Source organism: Acomys russatus, chromosome 1 (assembly GCF_903995435.1).
Source record: "Acomys russatus chromosome 1, mAcoRus1.1, whole genome shotgun sequence".
In the NCBI taxonomy this organism is placed as follows: domain Eukaryota; kingdom Metazoa; phylum Chordata; class Mammalia; order Rodentia; family Muridae; genus Acomys; species Acomys russatus.
This window is the reverse complement of record NC_067137.1, coordinates 45201383-45226456: the sequence shown is the minus strand read 5'-3', so window position 1 is coordinate 45226456 and position 25074 is coordinate 45201383. Positions and strand designations below refer to the sequence as shown.

Here is a 25074-nt window from a genome sequence, read left to right as displayed (position 1 = left end):
TTAATTCTCTTGTACTCAGTACTTAATAGTTTCTGCTCACCCTTCCCGTCTTCCTTCATTTTTTTCCTTCTCTCCTGCTCCTTTTTCTTTCTCCCTTCCTTCCGTTCCTTCCCCTTCCTCTCTTTTGAGGCTAGCCCTCATTCTGTAGCCCTGGCTGTCCTAGAACTCACTATTTATTACAGACTGGCTTTCAAACTTGCAGCAATCCTCCTGTTTCAGCCTCCTAGGTGTTGAAATTACAGGCATGAGCCAGCACATCTGACAAGTGTAGTGTTTCAAGTTAGATTTAGAGTTAACAAAAAAATCCCACACAACCTTGAAATTAATAGTAATATTTATGTATCATTTAAATTTACATAGTTTTTCTGATACTGAACATAAAAATTTACAGTGTTTCATATGGGTTAGCTCTTACTTTGATTTGATTCAACCACTCATTTATTTCAATGATACCTGAAACTGTGTATTACCAATGATTACATTCTATACCCATCAAGATTTGTGTCATCTGTGTATTTTAAAAATAGTACCTATAGAGCTGGAGAGATGGCTTAGAGGTTAAGAGCACTGGCTGCTCTTCCAAAGGTCTAGAGTTCAATTCTCAGCAACCACATGGTGGTTCACAACCATCTGCAATGAGACTTGTTGCCCCATTCTGGCCCGCAGGTGTTACATGCAGGCAGAACACTATACATAATAAATAAATAAATCTTTTAAAATATAGTACCTATTTTTTTAACACACTAGACTCACTGGTAAGAATGCTATATAATAAAAAGCTGAAGACATTTTTTCCAAGACAAACTCTTACTACTGAGTAAATGACTTGGCAAATCCACTCCTGCGCTGGCCAGTTTGTATATTTACACCATGCCCATAGGTCAATATAAATACTTGAATTATCTTGCTGAAATCTATGAATTGTAGCTGCACAGCATCTCCTTAGCCCGTAAGTCTAGGAGCCCTCTAAGACAGGAGCGCCAGGGTCAGCGCAGCATAACAACATCCACGTCCCAGGGCTTTGTGACGGTGGAAGTTAAGAAGGCAAGGGGAACCCAAGGGAACATAAAAGATTTTCAGATCTGTGAGTGCCTTGGCTCCAGGTGAGGCAGAGTTTAGAGACAACATAGAACAACTCCTTACAGCATTCCAGAACAATTGTGCCACAGGGAACCTTTACCATCCTATTTGATGTTCTTACAAAGCTAAAAACGGTGTTCCTTTTTCTAAGCTTTCTTTTTGTGATCATATGCAAATATTTAGCAATGTTAAAGGAAATGCACAATGGATTCCACACACTGCCAGCCGGATTCCACAGTTAATGTTCACATGTTTTATATTCTGTAACACTCTATCCTGGCACCAGTATTTAATAAAGCTTCTTAATTGTTAAAATATATTCATGGTCATGGTGAATCTCAGAGCAACCCTATTATCAATGCTTTTGCTTATAGCTTATTTCAGTATTGGCTAGAAACTGCAGGGACAGATTAGAATTTAGGTATCCGAGGCAAACCCAGGTGAAGCTGTCTGACAGTACCAAGTGGGGCACCTCCCTCCGGGGTGTGGTAACAATGCTTCCTGCACAGAGGCCGCCTTCTTCTTCAGCACCTTCCAATCATCTTGAAATACTTTAATACTTACTATTTCCAACCATTTCTTATACTTTAATTCTTTAAAATTCACCTTTTCATAGTTTACAAATATACTACTGTACAGAATGTCACAAAGAAGAAACTTCTCACATGTCTAGTCAATGACTTGAGAGCTACTAGTATCATGGTTGCTATTTTAAATCAGAGATATTTGCAATGACTAAACTGTGCAAAGTTGCAAAAACACAGCACTCAAGTAGAAACAATAAGAAATTCAACGTGCTAAAACATGAGAAATGCATATATGGGTAATCATGTTACTATGAGTGAAAGATGTTAGAAACTGAAAGAATTGTGTTTGAGTTTCTGTCTCATAAACTCAGACACAAACAAATCTAAAAGCTAAAAAAAATCCTTAAATAAAATAATTCCTAGGGGCAGGAAAGAAATAATATTCCTTTTTAAATTAAACTCTGAAAAATGCTTTTCTGAGCTTGTATCTGTACATCTGTGCGATAGAAGCAGTGCATGAATTCTGATCTGGGAAACAACTGCTGAGTCCAGATCTACACAATAAACTACACTGGAGCTTTGTCTCCTGTTAATTTGTGAATGAAATGGCTATGGGCTCCCCAAGCACCCCTGAAGACAAAAATCAAAACAAAAACTGGCAATCAAGGGAAGGATGGATCAAAGTTTCTAGACACAAAATGTGCTGAATACTACCTGTGGTTCCCCAGTAAAGCTGACTCAGAAAAATGTCTAAAAAGAACAAAAACAACAAAATAATGCATTACAGATTCCAGATTATGAAAGAGCAATTTCCTTTCTAGATTTCATGGAAATAACAATTAGTGATCTATATAGCTACACTCTCTATTAGCACTATGGGAATGTCATGACTACAGGGGTAACTTTTTGTTTTTGTTTTTTCGAGACAGGGTTTTTCTGTGTAGTCTTGGCTATCCTGGACTCACTCTGTAGACCAGGCTGGCCTTGAACTCACAGAGATCTCCCTGCCTCTGCCTCCTGAGTGCTGAGATTACAGGTATCTGCCACCATGCCTGGCCAGAGTAACTTTTTAATGTGTACTTTTTTTTCAAAACATTTTCTGGGTTTAAAAAATTATTTATTCAATATTCACATGAAGATTTTGGTGTGTATATATATATATGTGTGTGTGTGTGTGTGTGTGTGTGTGTGTGTTTTCATGGACACCAGAAGAGGAAATCAGATCCTATTATAGATAGTTGGAAGCCGTCATGTAATTTCTGAGAATTGAACTCAGGACCTTTGGAAGAACAGATAGCGCTCTTAACCACTGAACCATCTCTCCAGCCCTTCATTTTTCTGTATACACATAGGAAACATACAAAATAAAGTCTGTACTAGAATTTCATAAAGGAGAGCAGTGTGGCAGACATCCCAATCTATAGTTCTGTCCTGCACGAATATATAATATTCAACTCAGATATCTTTAATAAAACTACTGAAGTTAGAGCCCACAAGCCCTCTGTTACACGTACACGTACATAGTTCTGGAAATGAAGAGCCTATTTTTCTAATTACCAAGGTAATTTTTAACTGAGCCATCTCCTTGGTACAGTAGTTCCTTTTTTTTTTTATGTTCATTATCAAATGCTTTCATCACAGACTGTCTAGCACACATTTAAGACAAAATCATTTGCTCTAACATGCTTTCTGTCCAAGTTTGAGAATCAGAAAAATAAGAGAGGCAGAGGTAGGCAGACCTCTGTGAGTTTGAAACCAACCTGGTCTACAAAGTAAGCCCAGAACAGCCAAGACTGTGTTGAAACCCTGTGTTGAAAAACCAACCAAAAAACAAAAATAAATAAATGGAAAGGAAGGGAGGGGAAAAACATTTAATTGCGGGGGGGGGGGGGGGCTTGCTTTCAATTTCAGAGGGCTAGCCAATCATCATGATGCTGGGAAGCAGACAGGCATGGCCCTGGAGAAGTAGCTGAGAACTTTATATCCTGATTTACAGATTATGGCTGGGGCGGGGTGGGGGGAGGGGCAGACAGAGACAGACAGGGACACAGATGGAGAGACAGAGACACAGGCAGAGATGGAGAGAGGCAGAGAAACACAGACCACATACAGAGAGGGAGGAGGCTTTTGAAACCTCATAGCCCCACGCCAGTGACACATTTCTTACAAGGCCATACCTCCTAATCACTTCAGCTCATCAACTGTGGACTAAGCATACAAATATGAGTCTATGGGGGCCATTTTCATTCGTACCACATATTCCGCTAAAAGAAATGTATACTAAGAAAAAAATATAGAAAAAAGTCAAGGAAATCAGAAAAAAAATCTTCATGCTTAAAAATGGGATTCGATGGGTATGTCACACACTAGAAAAAGGGATATTAAGAAATGCTTTGTTATGAATTACTTTTAAAAGCAGATTTGTCCATGTAGCAGTCTCAGGAAGGGACCAGAGAGAGTAAAGTAGAGCTTTCAGAAATGAAACATTGCACCGATAGGAAATAGTGGTACACTACTAACCAGGAACATTGGCCTATTTGCTGAATTGCTTACAAACTGTTATACCAGAAAAAATAACCTGTCTCAAAGGTTTCAGTCAACATGAGAAATTAAACTGCTTGGTTAGTGTTTACTTGCCAAAAAAAGGGACTTTCTTTGGAAAAAATAATTTCTTAAAGAAACTCAACCTATGACATAGATGAAAATAACTCATTTTTGACATTTTTTCTTCCCCCTTGGTTTTTCAAGACAGCATTTCTACCTCTTCCTCCCCAAGTGCTGGGATTACTGGCGTGCACCACCACACCCAGCCAGAAATGTAATTTTGAAATTTATTTTTATTGTGTATGTATGGTGTGTGTATGCCTTGGTTCATGTTAGAGGGCCTGTTAGAGATTAGAGACAACTTTCAGGCCTGGGTACGTGCCTTTGACCATGGGATCCAGCGGTGAAAAGCAGGCCATCTTGTGCCTGCTGGGCCACCTCATTGGTCCAGTCATTGCTTTTTACTTAAGCTAATGTATCAAGTGCTTTCCTCACAGATTATATAGCACACACTTACAACTGCAAAAGTTATGAGTACATATCACTTACACTGTCAGTTTTCCTGTGAGCATATAGATTATATCTCCTCATAAATTGTAAAATATCCATAAAGCTAAGTACAGTTCACACCAGATTAAAAATTGTATTTCAGTTATTCTGATGTATTCCGCAGAAGTAGAGCAAAGGGCAAGCCTACCAATTTACACAGAAATCCCTCATTTCCTGGGACACTTGCCTAAATTTCCATGGTAAAAAGGCCTAATTGGCTTCAGTGCTAGCATCCTGGAAGCACTGAAGGAAATCTCTCCAAAGTCTATGCCCGCTTCTCTGGTTTCATGGTGGATGTGGGACTTAAAGGTAGTTTCTGGCTAGGTGAAGCTGTAGGTTCTCACTGGTGTCCCACTACCCCACTTCCTGTCCTAGATGTGGCTCACTGGTGGCTGGAATGGCTGATAGGGCTGTTGGCCTTTTCATTCATATCGCAGCTGTGAGTAACCTGAAATTTTGTATTTATTTAAAATTCTTTTCTTTCAAACAAGGTTTCTCTGTGTAGCCTTGGATGTCCTGGACTTGCTTTGCAGACCAAGTTGGCCTCAAACTCCAGCAATTTGTCTGCCTCTGCCTTCTGAGTGCTGGGATTACAGGTGTGTGCCACAGTGCCCAATGAAAATTTGTATTTTGCTTTCCTTTTACACTTCAGGGATTTTAAAATATTCTGCCCTTATTCCTGAGTATTTTCCCAGAAGAAAATTTACATAAAAACACTGTATAATTCCTGGAGTTCATAAAATCCCTGAAATTTACCCAACTGATTTACTAGACTAACAATTCTTACTTATTTTTCAAAAACAAAACCAAGCAAAACAAAACCAACAACTCCTTATTGATCCTTTGTGAATTTCACTTCATGCACCCAGATCCACTCATCTCCCTATCCCTCCATATTCACCTTCTGCTCTTGCAAACTCCCCCGCAAAAGAAATAAAACAATAAAAAGCCAAAAACAAAACAATAACAAATTTCACTGTGGATGCTGTAGTGTGTCACAGTGAGTCACACAGTATACCTCTTTGTCCACACATTTTTTTTACTTGCAAATGTTCAATGCAATGAATCACTGGGTTGGTTTGACACCTTTGGCTTCTGCTACACTGTCTTTTGTTTTGTTTTGTTTGTTTGTTGTTTTTGTTTTTTCTAGACGGGGGTTTCTCTGTGTAGCTTGGCTGTCCTGGACTCACTTTGTAGACCAGGCTGGCCTCGAACTCACAGCGATCCACCAGCCTCTACCTCCCAAGTACTGGGTTTAAAGGCATGCGCCACCACGCCTGGCTTTGCTACACTGTCGATACTGGATACTCATTGGAACTCCTCTCAGACATCCTGTTGTTTCCCTGTGTCATAAAGATCCTGCAGCTTTGGATCTGTAGGACTGGCCCTACATGGGCTCCAACAGGTCATAGTTGGGGTAGATGCTGAGGTGGGCCAACTCAAAGCCCTGGGTGGTAGCTGAGCTGTTCAGCCTACCAGCTCTCCTACCCCCCACCCCAGGCCCAGGTCTCTCACACTGCCCAGGCAAGGGCAGTGGGACAGGGCCAGCTCCCTGGTTCTCACGCCCTCAGGGCTGGCTTTCCGGGGCCCATGCTCCCAGTCCACCTCTACTGTGCTGCCCAGGAGATGGGTGGGGCTAGCCCTCCCACACTTGGAAGGCAATACACCTCTGGGTATCTTCAACATGTGCATAGAGATTTGTGTGTCTCTGGGTGCCTTCTGCCTGCTTGCACTCACCCCAATTTGTATTTTAAGTCAGTGAAGAAAGCTAAGATTATTCAAGTGAGGGAGACAGGGTTTTCTTGGTTGTCACTACAGAGATGTTTCCACATGTCACCACTTGGTACAGCTTAGATGTCTCAGCGAGTGTACTGAAATGGCACAGCTGCATGGAACAACATGAACAGTAATCGGTGCCTGCCGTATGTAATAAGTTGGCTATAGTAACAGGTAACTAGAGAGGCTTGGTAGTGTGGAAAATGCAAATGAGTTCATCTACACTCAAATCCAGCAAATCTGAGTGTATTCTTTTTTTCTTTAAGAAAGTGCTTATTTCTTCTTTCTCTCCCTCAGTTTGCCCTCAGCACGTGTTTGTGAAGTGCCCTCTTTCTATCTGCCTCACCACCATTACTCCTGCAGCTCTCAGTTCAGAATCTGATCTAACACTGGTAGCTGAGACATGAAGACACACCAAGGTCTAAGTCCTGGCTTGGTGCCATGGCAAGCCTCGGGCCACACCAGGCTCATATCCTTAGCAGCCCTGGGCAACAAGGGCAGGTTTCCTTTACAAATGTCTGCAGGACACAGTAACCGTTTTAGTGTGTGTATCTTTGTGTTTATGAGGAAGGTGCTGGCAGGTCTCTCTCGCAGAAATATACTTTCAAACAGTATCATTCTAAAAGACCAGAAAGGAACAAAGTTACATGGCGTACACTGGAACAGAGTGGGATTTTAAAGCTATACTTGATCACTCTTATGTTTTAAGTATATGTAAACATTTTATAGTCTTGGGATTTCTAATTCAGGTGAAAAGTTTACTAGATAATCAATACTAATCCTCCTGCTGGCTGGTGCTAGTGCAGGAAGATTTTATCCCAGCCGGCACTCAGGAGGGAGAGACAGGGCAGATCTAGGACCAGCCTGGTCTACAGAGCAAGTTCCAGGACAGCGAGGGCTACACAGAGAAATCCCGTGTCCAAACAACTCTCCCCCAAAGTTCAAATAAATAATAACAAAAAGAAATCTACTAATCCTCCCTATGACAACATCTGTAAAGCTAAATTACTTTCAAGGCCTTGTTGGGCATGCTGCTACAGGAAGTGGTGGAGGAGGGCTGAGAGCGGGAGGGCAGCCGAGGAGCATAAAGAACTTAGAGGCCGTGTGAGCTGAGCACGGAGACTCAAAACAAGTGCGTCTCGATGGTAGTAAAGCAAAACAGGAAGGAAGGACCATGGCAACGAAAACTTACATGGTAAAACCCAGTTGCCCCATTCCTTCCCACACTTTAACACTTACATTTCTTTCGTTGAATGTAAAGGATACAGACACTAATGAAGCTCCATACTTTGGGATACAGGGGGAAATGGAAATATTTTTATTGAGGGAAAAATAAGGGGGAATAAGTAAAAAAATACTCCATTATTATATGGCTATGATAATGAAAAGGAGTTGAATATTTTAAAAGCACAACAAGGGTCAGTCTAGGCACTCTCACTGCTAAAGCACTGCAGGACAAGGCTCCCGGCTGGGAGGCGACAGAACACTTGTTGTGCCATCTCAGAAGGTGAGGAAGGAAGAGCACCTGGGCCCTTCAGGGTCAGCCAGGCAACACGGTGAGATGCCAGGTCAAAAAAGCTCTGTCAAAGAGACCTCTAACACTACCAAACTACGCAAATCCCCACAGCAACACAGCCCTCTCTTCTTTGACTTGGAGGTAGTAGTTAAAGGGCACAAATTTACACAAATACACACGCTTAGGCTTCAAGTAGGGCAGCTGAATCAGTAGCTGGATAAAAATAGTCAGATTCATAAAACAAACACAGTTACGGGACTGGGGATGGGGGGGAGGGTCATGACTTTTCTCTGATGCTTTTTACCACGGTCCTCCTTTGGTTCTGTGACACAGAAAAATTCATCAGCATTTGCATCTACAGTCTTTACCATTGTGTTGGGAATCCTTAGCTCATAGAAGCCACTAGGGAAACAGGAATGCTAAACAAGTTGGGGTGTCTTTTCAAAGAAAAATTAAATAACCTGTTTTCCACGTAAAAGGCTGAGACTGGAGGTAGCTAAAAGCCTATGTGACCCCTGTGCTATCTGTATGGGCAGGCCATACCTGGCTCACTCACTCAACCAGGACCAAAGGTGGCTAATAGTCCAGATGACCTCTACACTGTCTGTGTGAGAAGGACCACACCAGATCCTCCCCTAGGCCCTTAAGAGAACACATGTAGTCTATCTATAGAATTCACTTTCATGGAAAAAAATGCCATGTACTTTGAGAAAAGTTTTGATGTAATTATGTTTCCTTTTGCACACCAGATTGTGTTATATCAGCAAACTTTTTTCCAAATTGTGCTGTACTTAAATATGCTTACAATAAAGTGCCTGGTGTTAGACTCTGGATGTTTGAATTGATACCAGCTACTGAGCTCTGTTGAGCTGGATTTCCTCTTGCCTCACAGGGATGGTCACTCTGCTGGTTCTGGTGTGAGCAGAGAACCCCACCCTCCGAACTTGGCGTTGCGGATGCGCTGCTTCAGTGAACCAGGCTTATGAGGAGATTTTCTCTCCCGTGTCTCTGCCTATGAGAGCCTGCTGCCAAAGCACAGACATGCAGACCACTCATAACCAACAAGAGAGCCAGGCAGCCACCACATGAAGATACCACCCAAACTAAGCAACTGGTTTACAGCTCTTCTGACCCTCACCGTCTGGGCAAATGAGTACCGTGCACCTTGTCCACTGCAGCACTGTCCTGTGGCAACACATGACACATTAATAGACACTTTGGCAAACTTCTAGTGAATACTTATTTTTTATAATGGGTTGTACTTTGTTGTCCAAACTGGTCTTAAACTTGTGATAGCTAAGGGTATTCTTGTCTGAGCCTCCTGAACAATTAGAACTATGGGCACAATGGTGCCCAGGAAAAGTTTTGGATTGTTTATTTCCTTGTGAAATTATTTAATAATGAAAATAACCATTCTTAGCATTATTCTCTGCCAGCAGGACAGCACTCTGACTTTTAAACAAGCCATCAGTCCATCTACTACTGATATGTCACAGCCTCCAGAAAATCAAGCACTTATACATTTTCAAAACCAGTCACAAAGCTATGGTCTTAAAATAGTTCAAGCTTAAAAACACAGCTAGGAAAGATGGAAGGCTGTCTGATGATCAAGGGGATCAGTAGCCCAAATGACCAGTGTGCTGCATATGGCAGAGTGCTTTTGGCTGGAGAAGCCATGAATATACTTCAACTGCTCATATACACACTGAAACTCTTTCCAGGGATTGCAGATTTCCTTTGTGTTTTATTTGTCTGAATGTGACAGCAGAGATCACTGTCATATTATACAATATAGAATGGTATCCATGTAGATGACATTAAATTCTCCATTAAATAATCCTTTTAAAATTAAAAATAAATTCTGCTGTCTTTATGACCATTTAATAACACACACGTTTTCTTCCAAAGTAAATGACTATCAAGTCTCCAAGCCACTTATAAAATTATTCATGAAATAAAATATATATTTACAAAGCTTTAAAACAAAATCCTAGGTCTAGAACTACTGACTTCATACAAATCTGCTGACCTGCACTGAAATGGAGACCTTCTACTAAATGTCATTCTGTTATTATTGCAACTGGTCTACAATTTAATTAACATGTCCAAGTACTTTTCACAGTTCAAAACATTTGACATTTACAGTGAGTCTAAATTCCATGCCTTTACACTATCCAATGGTAGTTTTAGTGTTGAAAATTACCCAATAATTCACCTTTGAAAAGGAATACTTATTAATTTACATCTTATAATTTTCTTAGTTATAAATGTTTATAATCTTTGAGAGTATAAAATTTCTATAAAAGTTCCCTGTCATAGCAACACTTAATTTCTTCTTAGAACACAGTAGATAGAGAAAAACATTTATTCAACTTCATTGTGAAGATCAGTGGCACCCGGCCCCCCCAGTTTCAGAATATACAAATATCTAGTACATTAACACTAAAGAATTTGCTCAGTTCAATAAAACATGATGATATATACACCTAAAGGAATGTACTGGTGCATGTTTTGCTATGTTTTCATTCGGTTTTTTAGTAATGCTGAGAATCAAATCAGTAGATTGACATTCTACTACTGAGCTATATTCATTTGTTTGTTTGTTTGTTTGTTTTTGGACACAAGGTCTCTCTATGCAGCCTAGGCTGTCCTGGAACTCTCTGTATAGACCAGGCTGATCTCAAACTCACAGATATCCACCTGCCTCTGTCTCCCAAGTGCTGTGATTAAAGGAGTGTGCCATCAAGCCAGGCTTTGAGCTATATCCTTAACCTTTGTGTACATGTGTTTTGGATACAAAATTCTACTAAGTGAGCTGATCATTATTCCCAATGTAAAAATAATAAAAAATTTTAAATGAAGACAACCAAAAAGGACAGGTTTCATTGTAAACCAGGGAGAACCCAGGAAGCTGATACTTATATGAGGAACTCTGGAAAGCACGTAATGGAGAACGTGAGGGTTAGGGACTGGCTAGGCTCACTAAGGGCTTGGTGAACCAGCATGAGAACCCAAGTTCAGATGCCAGACATCTATGAACCAAGTCAGAACAGATGCACACACTTACATTCCCAGCACTGGGGAAGTGGAAACAGGAGGATCCTTGGGGTTTGCTGGCCACCTAATCTTGACAAATCAGCAAGTTCCAGGTTCACTGAGAGAACCTGGCTCAAAAAAATAAGGTAGAATGATTAAGAAACATGCCTGAAGCCAGCACAGTGGTACATACCTGTAGTCCCAGCACTAAGGGAGGCAGAGGCAAGCAGAACTCCATGAGTTCAAGGTCAACTTGCTCTACAAAGGGAGTCCAGAACAGCTAGGGCTATACAGAGAAACCCTGTCTCAAAAAAACAAAAACAAAACAAAACAGTACCCCCCCCCAAATACACAAACAAACAAACAAAACCAAACAACAAAAGCCCTAAACAAAAAAGGAAGATGCCTGATATCATCCTCTGGCCTCAACATGCATAAATACAGGCTGTGTGCCCACACCTGCACACACATATACTCAACATGAAGAAGGGTATATGTATATGCATATACATATATACACACACACTAAACATAAAAAATAAAGAATGTTAAGTCATATTACTTATAACTCTCATATGAAAACCCAATGTAATTGGGCCTAGGGAGATGGCTCAGTGCTATGCAAATATGAAGATCAGAATCCAGAAACTCAGAACCCATATAAAATCCAGGGGTATGCAGTGAGTCAACTGCAATCCCAAAACTCAGGAGGTTGGGACAAGGGAGCCAGCCCTAGGGCAAGGTATCTAACTAGACTAGCAAAAATGACAAGCTCTACGTTCAATGAGAAAGACTTTGCCTAGAGACACATGGAGGAGAGTGACCAAAGAAGACACCCAATGTCAACCTTCTCTCTCTCTCACACACACACACAGGCACCTGCACCCACATCTATAGACACATACACAAACATGTTTACCACACACGTGCTAAACCACTTATAGAACTAAACTAGCAATATTACCATAACTACGTGTTGAAGCAGAGAAGCCAAACAGCTATCACACAGAGAAGTGAAGTACGTCATGAGTGTTTTAAAATACAGATCCCTATCACACTGTGACGTGAGCAAGTCAACAAAGAGCAGGATGGCGGTACACTTTACAGTTTTTACCGACGACACATGTCAGAAATGAATGCTGTTAACCTCGAGGTCTAGCCTAGGTGCAGACACTGGCTGCAACACGTGCTTGCTGACATTCCACTTCCAGGGATATTAAATGCCAATGCCACTAACTTTTCTGGGGCTGGATTTCTAGACTGCAGTGTTAGACTTAATATTACCATTTCAAACTAGGATTGTTGTGAAATACATGCAAACTGCTTGGCATAAGCCAAATCTTCACCACAAGTGCATAATAATAATGGTTATTTGGTGAGCCAACATATCCTTAAAAGTGGATTTTCAGAGCTGATAAGAGGGCTCAGCAGGTGAAAGAGCTTGTCACAACAGCCTGACAATCGACATTCCAGCTCCAGGACACAAGGACAGGTGGAGGGAGGGAACTAGCTGTATAAAGCTGTCCTCTGACTGCCACACAGACACATCACGACACTTTGTCTGTACACATGCATGGTGCATGGACATCACAAGCAGCAATAATAATAATAATAATAATAATAATAATAATAATAATAATAATAATAATAATAAATTATTACAAAATAGATTTTCCGAGATGCCAGACATGGAGACACAGCTGTAAGTACAACATTTGGGCTGTACGAGGGTATGGATAAGAATGGCCACTGTAGGCTCATGTATTTAAATGCTCAGTCATCAGGGAGTAGCACTATTTGAAAGGATTAAAAGGTATGATCTTTTAAAAAAAATGTTGTCACTAGGGTAAACTTGAGGTTTCAAAAGTCCATGCCAAGCCCAGAGTCTCAGTCTCTGCCTATGGATCAGAGTGTAGCTCTCAGCTCCAGCCCCAACACCTGCTTGCACGCTGCCATGCTTCCTCCATGAGAATATGGACTGACCCTCTGAAACTGTTAGCTAGCCTCCAGTTAAATGCTTTCTCTTGGCGTTTGTGTCTCTTCACAGCAACAGAAGTAACTAAGACACATGGTGAGTTTGAAAAGTTAAGTGATACGGATCAGACTAGGTTAGGTAACAAGCCAAGACATCTGACTATCTTTCAAAAATCCAAGAGAAACATTAATTTAAAAAGTGGGTTCTCTAGTAAGTTAAGATGTAAAGATTCATAAAGATGTAGGCTTGCATTATACATACCTTTGATAATAATAGCAAAATCCTAGGGGGACACATACATGTACTGATAATTTAAGATTATAAAACTGTAAATGTGGACTGGAGAGATGGACAGAGGTTAAGAGCACTGTCTGTTCTTCCAAAGGTCTAGAGTTCAATTCCCAGCAACCACATGGTGGCTCACAACCATCTATAATGAAATCTGGTGCCCTCTTCTGGAGTGTAGGCACACATGCAGACAGAACACTATATAAATAATAAATAAATCTTAAAAAAAACAAACAAAAAACTAGTGACATAGACTAGGCGTGGTGGCAGACGCCTTTAATCCCAGTACTTCGGAGGCAGAGGCAGGCAGATCTCTGTGAGTTCAAGGCAAGCCTGGCCTACAAAGTGAGTCCAGGAATACACAGAGAAACCCTGTCTTGAAATAAAACAACAACAACAACAACAACAACAAAACCAAGCAAAAACAAAATAAAACAAAAAACTAGCTACATAGACCAGCTATCCTCAAGCTCCTGGAGATCTGCCCACCTCTGCATCCTAAATGGTAAGATTAAAGATGTGCGCCGGGCGGTGGTGGCTCACGCCTTTAATCTCAGCAATTGAGAGACAGAGGCAGGCAGATCTCTGTGAGTTCGAGGCAGCCTGGTCTATAAAGCAAGTCCAGGACAACTAAGGCTACACAGAGAAACTCTGTCTCGAAAAACAAACAAAAGCAAAAAGGGGGAGGCTAGAGAGATGGCTCAGAGGTTAAGAACACTGACTGCTCTTCCAGAGGTCCTGAGTTCAATTCCCAGCAACCACATGGTGACTCACCACCATCTATAATGTGATATGATGCCCTCTTCTGGCCTGTAGGTGTACATGCAGGTAGAGCACTGTATATATATAAAATAAATAAATCTTTTTAAAATGTAAATGTATTTTGTGTTTATATCAGTGTGTGTTGTATATGTACTTGAGTGTGTGTGGGCTTGTATGAGTAGGTACATGTGTGAAAGAGTGTGAGTGCATGTATATGCATGCACACATGGAGGTCAGATGTTGAAAGCAAGCGTCGTCCTTGATGACGACAACGACAATGACGACGACGACGACTGCTACTACAATACACACACAGACACATACACAGACACACAGACACACAGACACAGAGGCATCTCTCATTTGAATACTTAAATCTAAAACTCACCAACATGACCGTGTAGCTAGGCAACCTGCTCTGGGAATGCCCCGTCTCTGTCTCCTGTAGGCCAGCATGCCTACATGACACTTACGTGGGTGCTAGAGATGGAACTCCAGCCCTCAAGCTTGTATGGCAAGCACTCCATCTACTAAGCCATGCCCAGGCTCCTGTAATGTGTGTTACAAATATTTGCTACACTCTGCTATACCACAGAACACTAAAACTCAGGTTTCAAATTCTTTTATTAACCTTTTTCCTGCTACAAATTAAAGCACTAATTCCACATATTAAAGTGTTTTAGCAGCTAAAAGACTTCCAGGCTGGCCTTGAACTTACAGAAATGCACCTGTTTCTGCTTCCTGAGTGCCAGGATTAAAGGTGTATACTACCACTGCCTGGCTACTCTTTGTAATTTTATTTAATGATTAGACTTCCCTAATCCACTAAAATGAAGGTTGAAAAGTAAAATCATTTCAAGTAGAGAAAGAATTATACTAAAAATATTAGTCTTTGAAGTTGGTTAGGGAAGACCAAGAGATTTCAGGCCACAGACTGTCACCAATGTCATGAATTCAATTACCGTTGTTATCATAGTTTCCATTTTCAGAGTCTTTTGGCATTATTACATTAATTAAATTTATATATCCTATGACTAGTGCCTTCTCTCCATGCCTCAACCTGCTGTCGATAAAAAACAAAGTATTTTCTAGGCAGGGATGGCTCTTTCTTATCTCAGTTTTCCTCTGGTAGGGCCATCTCACAGGGACTTCTTTCCTGGCACTTCAGTAGCTACCCTCAATTCTACTGGACACAATATAAAGTCTTATTTATGGTGATAAACCATGTTTGTGTGTGTTTAAGGCTATAGACATCTATAAATAAGGCCTGAAAGAAAAATTAGTCATCTGATTGCCTACAAACAGTTCCCATGTTTCTGTATGGCTTTTTTTTTTAATAAACAAGGTTTGAAAAAAAGATGCCTCTAAATTATTTGTCAAGATTACAAGAACAAATGAATGGAAAATTGTACCATATTAGCAAACACAATTTGGAAACTGGAAGTAGGAAGCTTTATAATATAATTACCACTGTGGGTCAGTCTGTGTAAATTACTTAGCATGCTGCCCTAAAATTATTATAAAGCCAACTAGAACAACTCAGATGAAATTATAAACAGATTATATCATTTGCTATGATGTTAATTATGGCCATTCAAGGAATGTATAGCTAACAATTTTTAGCCCAAATCACTAAAACATAAGTAAAAGGACACCACTTACAAGCTGCTCTGATTTCACACCATATAACTGGATGGTCTTTGCCACATTTTTTGACACAGCTAATGTAAGGTTTGCATCAACAGCAGCTACATTGAGTTCACTAGAGAAAACAAAAGCAGATTTCAGTTATTAGCAATGTACTTAATCAACAAAGTAATGAGCATCATATAACCTGAAACCCAATAAAGAACATGCTGAATCTTTATATAGATTTTGCTGATTGCTTCCAAGAATTGGTTACAATGTTTCATTTTCTCCCTAAATTAAGCATTAGGAAAAAGGCTTTGAGATGGCTTAGTTAATGATCAGTTTCACATTAACAAAAGCAAGTCACGTGTGGGTTCAGTCTGTGATTAGGAGAGTAAATTGTGTACACTCTTGCTAATACTGATGAGTACAATTAGATGCATTGCATGTCACAGACATCTGCAAGGAAGTGACAGCTCTTGAATAGAAATGATGACCTTGGAGGGGCATAGGCTAAACACATACATTACATATGACACATAAGGACACTCGGTTCTGTACAAACTGTGCCAGCTCATTTTGCTTTGTGAAGAATAACTTTAAATATATGAACAACATAAGACTATAATTTTAATATTTAAAATCTTAGATTCTTAAAGTATTTCTCTGTCATATCCACTGTCAACTTTAAAGGTGAACTGTTAATACATTTGATGTGACTGTAGAGGGAAAGAGGACTTTTTTCAAAACAATGGAAAGAATACAAAGAGTTAAAAATCTCATGAAAATCATATTCAGTTGAAAGAAATGCATTATCTCTGAATCTCTGAAGCAGATGAAAATTTGGCACTTACAAGAATAGCTTTTTAAAGAAACTAAAGGAAGCTACCCAAGGACATGTGGCAAACACCTAATACTTAGGAGGCAGAGACAAGCAGATCTCTATGAGTTGAAGGTCAGTTTGGCCTCTGTAGAGAGTTCCAGAACATCCAGCTCTATATAGAGACGCTGCCTCAAAAAACAACAAAAAAGAAAAAAAGAAATGGAAAGAATTTGAAACATCATTAATATATATATGACAAAATGCATTTTCATGTCATATGGAGAGTGCTCACTTTTGCAATCTAAGCACCATTCCTCAAACCCCAGATGATATTTGAGTATAGCACTGTTGCCCCTGATGATCAACTTCCTTAGCATTTACAAAACTAGGTAACAGAGATCTAGTTGAACATAGCATTGTTCCTACCACAAGCACACTAAGCAGAGAATAGTCTTTAAATTGAGATGCATTCAGTTAAGACTCTACCACGTTCAAGCGAAAGTGCAGCTGAAGCGTTATAAAGTACATTCACAGCTGCAGATATTTATATAAGTACTATATCTGCAAACTACCATCTTTACATTTGTAGACCAAAAGATCTTAAGCAACCCTACCTCATGGTTCTATACTGCCCAGCTACAATTTTTACTCCTCAAAATGTCAATCACAAAAGTGTAGACAACTTGACCAGTTGTGACCTGTAACCTGATTGGAATACCCCTGAAGCCAACAGCATAACTGCATTTGTCTGCACGTTCCCAAGAAACATCTCTGTCGGATACCTTCCATTTATAGTTTAAAAGCTGTTGTATTTACTTGCAACACTTAAAACAGTGAACCCAAGAGTAGGCCAATGAGGATTTATTAATTCCGTTTCTGTCATAAAGTGCTTTCTGGGTTATAAAAACTCTATGTATGTCTTAGCTTTTTCAGTTTGCATGATCATTTTATACTTGATTTCCCATGTAGTACTAGGAAATTAGTAGAGTATGAAGGACTAGGTTTAGCTTCATCTTGCTAAGATAAACAATTATAAGGGATGATTTCTACACCATATACACTGTGTCTGCATCTGAATGGCTTGTAAATTGGAATCTCAAGCACTATATGAGCACTCACTCACTATAAAACTTAATTGAAACCTTAATTACTTGGATAATTTGAGGTTAAATTTAAGATGTATTGCCACTAGCAACGGCAGCCTGGAATGCCATTATATAAGAAATACATACCTTGCTATAGTTTTAATGATGCCATCCAGCTCATCAGAGGAAGGAGGATTACGGCCACCAGGGGGAAAAACCAAGTTGATGGGATCGAAGAGCCGTGACAGGGATTTTGAGAGATAAGCAGCCTCATAAGGTTGCAGTGAATCTTTCAAAGCTTTTTCTGGACTGTGACAAAAAAAAAAAAAAAAAAGAAAGAAAGAAAGAAAGAAAGAAAAAGGTAAGTAACAGCTATAAACTGTACTTATAAACCCACTTCAAAATGTATCTCAAATGAATGTAACTATTGACAAGGATTTATTTTTAAAAATCTAAGCACTTTTACAAACATTTTTTCTATAATGAGTATCTATTAAGGATCAAATAAGCATTTTAAGTGTAAACCTTAGCTATACAGTATAGCATTTTCTATCATTTACTGTGTTGGCAGTCCCCTGAAACAAAAAGAACGCTGCAAGAGTCCATTAATTCTATTCTATTTATAGACTATGAAAGCATACCAAAGAGATGCAGCCAACAGATTCCTCTCACATTAGCTCAGCTCTTTTTACTCACAGCTACTATCTTCAACAAAGCCTACACACTTAGGGGAAGGGTAAGAGGAGGCCTTCATCAGATTGCTATTCTTGGGATTCTAGCAAGAATGGAGACAAAACATAGGAATATTTGTGAAGTCCTGAAACAGCAAAAGTGTTCTCAAAGTGGAGTTTTCTTACCAAACTCCCCTGTGCCCTGCCCTGGCCCCAACAATCTCTGCAGGCTCCCACGTAGCAGTTCCTGACTAGATCTTACTGTGTTGCTGAAATGACTAGGAAATGCCTTTCACTATTAACAACTGTTTCACTCCTATGAGTAATTGCCTGTCTTGTCACATCTCCTGCTTACAATCCCTTCAGAACCTTTCTACTGCCTTCGTTATACTTAGAGAATAAACTTCCCTGGTTTTACAAGTTAACCTTGACAACAGTCTTTCTTCCCGCCCTTCTTGTCGCCCCTCAAGCCCTGAGGTCAAACTGCTCTTGGCTTCTGAAGCACAATTCCACAGTTATCTCTTGATGTTTCCTCATTCAGTAAGTATATCTTCCAACACACAGTTACTGGGAATAGGCACAAGGCACTTTGATAAGCGGTGAGGAGATAATTGAGAAGGTGAGTATTTTACAACCGGGCTTTAGTGTCACACGCGTTTAATCCCAGCACTCAAGAGGCGGAGGCAGGTGGGTCTCTTGTTAGTTTGAGGACAGCCTGGTCTGCAGAGTGAATTGAGTGAATTCCAGGGCAGCCAGGGCTACACAGAGAAACCCTGTCTTGAAAAACCGACACCCCCTCCACCACCATCGGGGGTGGGGGTTGGGGGGTGAAGGATTTTACAGTTTAGTGAAAAGGAGGCAGGTGAAGTTCAAACATAAGTTACTTTCTATACGTCCCTCCTTTTCCTATCCTTTCTCTTGCCACAAATAGTAAGTGTTTACAATCTGCCAAGTATTTCCTGATCATGGAAATTCTGCAAAGCACTTGGTTAAAAATAACAGTACAATAGCCTTGTCAAGTTCGCAAGCTAACAAAAGGTATATAAAACTCAAACATCAGGCTGGACAGGCAGCGTGCAGTGGTTAAGGGCACTCTTTTCCAGAGGGCCTGAGTTCCACTCCCAGCATCCACATAGCTGCTCACAATCTTCTGTAGCTCCAGTTTCAGGGACTCCAACATCCTCTTCTGGCCTGCACAAGCACTAGGCATGCAAATGGCACACAGACATACACGTGAGCAGAATACTCATACAATTTTTTAAAAGTAGGTCATGAGCTCAAAATATAATTTGGCAGTAGTAAGTGCTAGAAAACCAAAGCAAAGAGAAAACAAAGCACTGTCACTAACTATCTTTATAGTGCTTAGTATCAAGAGGCCTGAAGGCCAAGGCACAGGTCCACCACTGCAGCTGTTCAGTCTCACTGACCAAAACCACTGACCATAACTTGGCATATTTTATTATGTTTCTTTACAATTTGATCTGCCTTCCATGACTTTCCTATTACTTGGACCTACAAAGTAGATTTACTTTATTTACTTTAAAATAACAAAAGTTTACTGGGTGGTTGTGGTGCACAGCTTTGATTCAGCATTCTGAAGGCAGAGGTAGGCAGATCTCTAAGATCAAGGCCAGGCTGGTATACAGAGTGAGTCTCGGACAGAAAAACCCTGCCTGAAGGGGGGGGGGGGGACACAAAGTTTTCAGAAATATATAATGTACCTCTTTATTTTCCATTAAAAAGAACATTATTAAAATAAATTTACACACAAATTTAATCTCTTAAGATCTATAGTTTTATGTTTAAGATCCCTACAATCATCAATCAGCAAAACAAATCAAATATTTATTTTGTGTAAAAAAAAAAAAAATCAAAACAAGACACTCTGGGTAGGAGAGATGGCTCAGTGGTTAAGAGCACTGGCTGCCCTTGCAGCAAAGTTGATTTCCCAGCACCCACATGGCGGCTCACAACCCTCTGTGACGCACGGTGAGGGGAGGCAGCACTTTCTTCTGACTTCCACACCATGTGGTGCACTTGCGTACATGTACATGTATGCATTCATGCCCATAAAATAAGTAAATCTTTAAAATAAAATAGGGAAAGAAGCTGGCCTGGTGGCACCTGCTTTTAATCCCAGCACTAAGAAGGCAGAGGAATCTCTGAGTTCAAGGCCAGCCTGGCCTAGAGTTCCAGGACAGACAGAGAAACAATGTCTCTAACCCCCCCCCCCCCAATAAATGTTGCCTTCTTTGACTATGGCCCACCTCAACCAACATACATACATAATCCATGCCAGTTCGGTGACCACTAAGTTACAGTGTTTCCTCAGATATCATTCTTCTAGATTTCATATGAATGATACGTATGCTTTGTAATTTTTTTCATTTAGCTTGATATAATGTTTTTCAAAGTTCACCCATGTTGTCAACTCTTCATTAACACTTTTACTAGTGTTTTATTTCCTTTTATGGGTAAACAATGTTCATTTATGGATAAAGGTCACTTATTCACCATTTAGGTCACTTCCATATTTCAGCTCTAATAAATAATGCTGGTACAAGCATTTGTGTACAAATTTCTGTGTGAACATATGTTTTTATTTCTCCTGGTTATAGAGCTAGATATGAAAATGCTGGGTCATACAGTAATGCTATTTAATAATTTGAGAAAATGCTAGGTAAGCTCCTTTTCTAAGTCCTAAGTCATCTCAGACTTCCAGAAGCAGCACATGATGGTTCCAGTCTCTCTACATGTTTGCTACTATGTCCTGCTGCCTCTCTCTGATTATAAACACCGCAGGGGGCATGAAAAGGCAGACTTTGAGGTTTGGGCTACTTGCCTTTTCTTCTTTCACAGTTAGTCTCTTTTTATGCACTTATTTGATGTCTATATTCTCTTGAGATGTGTCAATTTTGATCCTTTGTCCATTTTAAATTAGATAATGTATTTTAATTACTAAATTGGAAACATTCTTTACATAGTGTAGACACCAATCTGTTGTTAGACATATGTACAAATATTTTCTACTGTTGTTGATCTTAATGCACTCAAGATTTACATCTGAGGCAGTCTCATGTGTGTGTTTGTGCATGTATATTGATATGGATCCACGCATATTTACATAGATATTCTTTCACTGCCTGGACTTTCAATATTATACCCAAGAATTTTTTACGATATCTTAAATCACAAAGATATGCCCTTACATTCTCCTGTAATAAGATGTTTATACTATTCATTTATAATTTTTAAAGATTAATTTGTGTATGAGCTTACATGTATGTATGTGTATATATACACCATGTACACACACACACACACACACACACACACACGGTTTATATGTATGTACCATATGTATAGCTGGTACCCATAGACTTCAGAAGTCATCAGATCACCTGGAACTAGAGTAATAAACGGTTATAAGCCAGCATGTTAGTGCTGTGAACTGAAACTGGGTCCTCTGTGAGCAACAAATGTTCACAATTGCTAGGCCATCTTTAACCCCTATACTGTACATTTAGATCTATGATCCACTTTTAGTTTGTTTTTGCATGTGGTATCATAAAAAAAGATCCAACTTGATTTTTTTGCATTTGACTATTAACTGTTGGAGGAACATTTGTCATAGACTACTCCTTCCTTATTAAAAGCAGGCAACACTAGCCAGAACCTACCCAGTGTCTTTTCTTACTATGTAAGGAGTCCACCAGTGCTTTAGTCACTGATGTGACACTAAACACAATTTTAGAATTTGAGTAAAGCTGATCACTTAATCTGGAACACAGAAATGTGAAATCAGATTTTGTGAAAAGCTGGCAGGGTAGAAGTCATAGATACAATAATATTGGTTGCCAGTGTAGCACTTAAAGAAAGTTACAAAACATATGCGTTGTGGTGACCCAAGGCACCATCTGAGGTGGATTCTGATGCACTGACTGAGGAGCTATCCAGCATAAGATTTATCTCCCTGGTATTTTAAGCATACACCAGATCAACTGAAAGACTAAGAGCATTTGCTTAGCACCCAGCTTCTAATTACCTAGCACAGCATTAGTCTTCAAAACCCATTCTGGCAGAAGGTACAATGTGCAGCCACAATTTAATGTTTACACTATACGTTTTGCAAATTAGACCAATCACCCCAAAGACTTAGAAGCTTTATAAGGAAAATAGGAAACAAAATGCTTAAAATGCCAACAATCCATCATCCAAACTCAATAAAACATACTCATAGTCTGGCCTCTTCAGCATAAACATGTCCTGCGCCTCCTCTTCCATGTGTGGGAGGTCAACATAGAGGTCACCAGTTCCGCTCGTACTGAAAGGTCCTTGGGCATTTTGACTGAACTGCTGAAGACGCTTCCATAGGTCATTATACAGACGTAATAGTTTAGGGTATTCACCTTCAAACGCCTGTTTCAAAAACATGGAAGCTGACATGGAAAATATGTATTAGATAAATCATAAGACAGTAAGTAGTAAATCAGTATGGCTTTTCACATGAAACTTATGTAACAAATAGACCAATACTAAAGGACAAATTACATCTTGAAAATAATGCCAGTAATTCATTGCATTTGGTAAAAGACCATAGACTCTGAAATGTTACCTGCATTAAATAAACAAAATCCACACTTTTAGTTTAATACTGCTTTTGTTTTTGTTTTTGTTTTGTTGTTTTGTTTTTGAGACAGGATTTCTCTGTGTTTAGCCCTGGTTTCCTAGAACTCACTGTGTAGACCAGGCTGGCCTTGAACTCACAGAGATCCACCTGCCTCTACCTCCTGAGTGCTGGGAGTAAAGGTGTGAGCCACTCTGGCCAATATATCCTTTTCTTAATAACTGCTTGAAAAAGAAAAGGTACATAAGTCGGGCATGGTGGCGCACACCTTTAATCCTAGCACTTGGGAGGCAGAGGCAGGTGAATCAGGAATACAGGAACAAACATTAAAAATAAAACTTGCCAAATGTAACTCAGCAACATTTAAAAAGGATGTGGCATGACTGAAGAGAATTATTCCAGGCATTAATCACTATTCAACATTTCAGAATCAGCCAGTGTGATTCATCATACTAACAAACTTTCTAAGAAAAATCATGTTATCTTTTAATAGAGGAAAAATATTTGGGGGGAAAACCCTAACATTTACTCTCAATAACAAATCAAGGGAAGTGGGATCTGAAATGGATGCCCACAACGGGAGTGGCAGGTCTACCATGCCTACAGCAGAATCAGCACTGCCAGTGCAGTGAGAGGAAGCAGGCTTCCAGGTTAGAGAGCAACAGCTAATGTGCATGGCACTGGGATCATCTAGGAGAGTCATCGTGTTGGGTTTAAGCTTCTGTACACACAGTCAGTGAGTAAACAATCCATGTCTATATATTGGCAATAGCCAATCAGAAAGTGAAGTTTTAAAAGAATACATTAGCAATAGCATTTTAAAATATAAACTTCTTAGTCATATACTTAACAAAGTATGAAGACAGTGTGGAAATACGATTGAGCTAAAGGCCTAAATACCTAGAGAGAGAATATCCAGCTTCTCAGGGTAATTGTTACATGTAGATTATGCCCAGATTAAGCTATACCTTAAATGCAATCTCATACAAAAAATATCAATGTAGACCTTTTGTAGAAATTTTTTGAATGACTAAAAATGTCTATAGAAATTGAAAAGGCCTAGAATAGCAAAATGATCTTTAAAAAAATAGGTTATAGGACTAATACTGTAGGATCTCAAGATCTTTGACATTATGATAATCAAAACAACTGGTATTGGATAAAGAAAAGCATACATATTAGCAGCAAGAGCTCATGGGCAAATACACTATAAAATGAATTTTGACAGAGTGCAAAGGTAAGTTGGTGAGGGTCTATGCCAAGAAATGTCAACTGAATATCTATACACACAACCCTTGTAATATAATAAATACCCTGTGTGCCTTATACAGAAACCAATTAACAAAGGACTTAACATTCACTACAAGTATGTAAGGAAACTCTCCTTCCCATGGGGAAGACATGATGTGAAAGCCCAGTCACTATCACTGAAAGAAACCATGGAAAACCTGTATCAAAAGTGTCTTTTCCTCAAAAGGCACCACTGAGAGAACAAGGCCAGCGCAGAGTGAGAAATGCATCTTTACATATCTGAAGAGCATGTATAGCCAGAGTATATAAAGTCAGATAACTTTTATAGAGGATCATTATCAAAGAAGTTCTATGGATGGCAAATAAAGACTAGTCAATTGTCAAATATAAACTAAAACTGCAATGAACACAACTGTATTAATGTCTTAAACTAAAAGGAATCAAAATGAATGTATATGTAACAATTTGAAAATATAGAAATAGAACTTTGGCCAGGGGATAATGATGCATGACTTTAATCCCAACACTTGAGAGGCAGAGGCAGGCAGATCTCTGAGTTTGAGGCTGGCCTGCTCTACAGAGTGAATTCCAGGACAGCCAGAGGTACACAGAGAAACCCTGTCTCAAAAAAAGGAAAAACAAACAAACCATATTTATTTTAGGAGTACAAAATTGAGAACAACCTAATGACATCAAAACAGATAAACACAAGAACAAAATCAGAGAGTAAATACAGACAAATAACACATATGAATAATATCTGGCAATAAAAGCACAGTAAAGTATGGTTAACCCTCAATAAAAGCATGTGCCAGAAAGAAGATAAGTAAAAAATACATAATATATTCTATGTCACTTAATTTGTTTTTAATTTTAAGACATAGAAACATACAAATATGGAAAGCAGATCAGTGTTTGCTGGGGGAAGAAATACA

At 39.5% G+C, this 25074-nt stretch overlaps 1 protein-coding gene across 1 annotated transcript in view; it reads right to left on the bottom strand.

The window, feature by feature from the left end:
- The window catches only part of Cog5 (component of oligomeric golgi complex 5), a 303527-nt gene that overhangs the window by 61655 nt on the left and 216798 nt on the right, over window positions 1-25074 (bottom strand). Inside the window, exons 12-14 of the mRNA XM_051144712.1 lie at window positions 22496-22700; window positions 17738-17899; window positions 15716-15815 (exon numbers count right to left, since the gene is read on the bottom strand). Coding sequence (XP_051000669.1) covers window positions 15716-15815; window positions 17738-17899; window positions 22496-22700 — 467 coding nt within the window. The remainder of the gene's footprint in view (window positions 1-15715; window positions 15816-17737; window positions 17900-22495; window positions 22701-25074) is intronic.